The sequence below is a fragment of the Temnothorax longispinosus genome, unplaced genomic scaffold, assembly GCF_030848805.1.
Source record: "Temnothorax longispinosus isolate EJ_2023e unplaced genomic scaffold, Tlon_JGU_v1 HiC_scaffold_803, whole genome shotgun sequence".
Lineage (NCBI taxonomy): Eukaryota > Metazoa > Arthropoda > Insecta > Hymenoptera > Formicidae > Temnothorax > Temnothorax longispinosus.
Genome location: NW_027270674.1, coordinates 1 through 3,193, shown reverse-complemented (window position 1 = coordinate 3,193; position 3,193 = coordinate 1). Strand labels below are relative to the sequence as shown.

Genomic DNA, 3,193 nt, shown 5'->3' with positions numbered 1-3,193 from the left:
ATTAAAAGGTATACATATTATAGGCTAATTGCAGAGACGTACACATGTGCTTTAAGTTACATCAAACACCCGCAACGCGGAATGGCACTGCACTGTGCGCAAGAGTGACGCGATTTTCGTATTTTTAAACATGTTCCACCATTTAAAAAAAATTGAAAAAAATATATGTTATAGTGGACACTTTTAATTTTCGTAAAAATTTCAAAGGGGTACCTCTAAAATATCACCCTAAAAAAATATATTAAAAAATTCAAATATTTTTTTTGGTCTTTTTTTGGCAAACATTTTGGACATTTTTTTTTTGTTAATTAGTTTTATTAGTCTACATGACATGTATTTTTTTCATCAAGATTGGTCAAGTGGTTTCCGAGAAAAATACATTTCTTTATTTTACATATATCTTTCTCCCTGCATACCTTTTAAAAAAATGAATTTTTTATAATAATATTTGGTGGAAAGTTTTATCATATTGGTACCAACTTGTGACATTAATGTCAGCTCTGTATGATCAAGGGCCGATTTCACATGCTTACTCCGCTAGGCCCTTTTTTTATTTAACTTGTGTGATTAGTATTATAATTACAAAATGTTTGTGTTTGAAGACCGGTTTGATGAATTATTAATAAATGCAGTATTGGAATTTGAAAGAATGCAAGAGAAAAATGAAGGGCGTAACTGTGATGTCGTGGAGTTTATAAAAATAGTAAAAAGGATGATTTACAAGAAAATTGTAATGTGGTTGTGGAGGCTAATAATAAATTAAAGCGTAGAAAGAGAGAGAGAGAGAGAGAGAGAGAGAGGATGAAAATCATGACAAGAATAAAAAGAAGATCAAGATGAATAAATTGTAAAAAAGAAAAAATGTAAAGAAAATAAAAGTTAAATGTCTATTATTAATAATTTTTATTTTATAATAATTGTACAATTATTTAATATAATTATATTGAATAAAAAATATATTGTGCAATTTTAAATATTATAATTTAATTAATAATAAATAAATATAATTGAATAAAAATGAATATAAAGGATTCTTTGCAATTGCCTGATGAGCCATTGCTTGACAAAGGAATTTTTTTTGATTAAGGATATTGAAACACAAAAAGTTTTTTGAAAAAAAAAAAACGACTCCCGGGCGAAACCCGCGGGTAACCAGCTAGTAATATAATAAATTTTTATATAATACAATATAATATATAATAAATAATATTTCACACAAATTGTACTTGCAAAGTAATCAATCTCGATTAATTAGTTTCGAGTTTTGAATTCCAGAGTACCTGCTGGATTCAAAATATACTTTTGAGTAGTTTCCATCATAAAGAATCGAATCTTTTACAAGTAGTACTTGAACTCTAAGAATTAAGTTGATAGTTTAAGGAATGTATAAATGTGTAAAAATTTCAAACAACTTTTATTTTATATTTTTAATCATATTTTTATTATATTTAATTTTTGTTAATCCAACATTTTCAACATTTGTAATTATAAAAAAATAATACATAAAAATAATTGTTTTATACAAACATTTTGATTTAAAGAAACTTGAAATAGTTGAGTATTCATAAAAGATTCAAACATATTTGATCCAGATTACTAGGAACTCTAATACTTTTCGGTATTCCATTTTATTATTGTTTAGTCACCTTTACGAGTTTAGCGATAAATATTACCACATGCCTCAGTAGTCGAATTGGCACGACACTTTAAACTTGTGTGCGATAGAATGAATATGGAAAGTCAACGGTAATGGTTACAGAATCGCACATGATTGAATAATGGAACTTTTAATTATTTCTTTTCTATTATTTCTTTCAGACAGTATAGCTTACGATCTTAATCTTTAGATATTACTGTGTTTTTCAGAAGACTATACTTTTTTAAGTAAGCATCTGTGTATTGAGATTAAAAGTTGAGAATGAACGAAAATTCAGAGACTATTACTGTTTTTTTCGGCTCTCATATAAATCGATTCAATTCGACTAATCATTTCTGGCTAGGTTTTATTAGCTGTTTTTATTTTTTCAAGTAATTATAGAAAGTTTGAAACTTAATAAACAGACTCAAAGAGTCTGCCTGTAAGATGATTATAATTCCATCGCTACTGTAGACCTATTCAATAGACAATGCTGAGAACGTGTCATCATCAAATTGCGTGTACTTGTATGTATAAATTGCGCGTAATCAAATCAAATCTTACCAGTGGAGCTAAGAAAAGTGCTGCTAATCCCTCGACTGAGCGTTTCATCTGTCGCTGTCAGATTGCCCAGACTCTTGCTAGACTGTAAAGTTTGCGCCAATTTCCTGGACGCATCAAACAGACTTGGTGCCTTACTTTTTCTTGGCAGAGTTTCCGGTAGTCTTGCAGCCGAATCCGGATTATCACTAAGCACGGACGCCTCATGGTAGCCAGAACTGTCGCTGCTGTTACGGCTGTGATTGATTGTCATTTTGTCCTTGCCGCTGTCTCCGGATATATTTTGAACGGTTTGTGCAGCGTTGGCAGGTGGTTTCGGGGCTAGTCTCCTTTTCCTTTGCGGCCGAGCCGGCGGCTGAAGAGGACTAACGCTTCTCGCAGTTTCGTCACTCCTGGCTGGCGACACACTGCGTACCCCGAGACTATCCATGCTCGGAGAATTTTCCTTGGATTTCTTAAACATGAAACCAAACACGCTCTGCTTGGTTTGCTGTCGTCGCCGCTCCTCCTGCCTCTGCAATGCCATTATGTCTTGCGTACTTGGCGTCGGACCCAAACTCTTTGTTTGCTTCGCGTACAGAGTCACCTCTTGCAGGTGATGGTCCTGTAGCGACAGCGATAGTTGCAACGTTTCCTCCAGATTAACTACAGTAAAAACAGTAAGAACAGTAAAAACTGTATATTACGGTCTTTGAGATACATTTGGTATCAGATGTCGGTTAGTATTAAGAAACATCACATCTGATGATAACACTAGTTGATTTTTTTTTTTTATTTTGTTTTTGTTCAATCAATAAATTTTTTAAAATATAGGACCACGCAACATACATTTAAAGGAAAAAAATATCCTACACATCTTGATTAATTTTTTTCAAGTATAAAGCAAATAATATTAAAATAAATTAAAATATATTTAAATCATCTTAAACTATATTAGCAATACAAATAAATTATGATTATAAATAAAACTATAGAGGCTTATATTAGTTGTAAAGA

The 3,193-nt window shown here is 31.4% G+C and overlaps 1 protein-coding gene across 1 annotated transcript; it reads right to left on the bottom strand.

Moving 5' to 3' along the window:
• Positions 1-965: 965 nt before the first annotated feature.
• Positions 966-2,872, bottom strand: LOC139825031 (uncharacterized; the record flags this gene model as incomplete). Its single annotated transcript, XM_071797568.1, has 1 exon — positions 966-2,872. A coding segment is annotated over one exon (683 nt), but the record flags the coding sequence as incomplete, so codon positions are not given.
• Between the last annotated feature and the right edge of the window lie 321 nt (positions 2,873-3,193).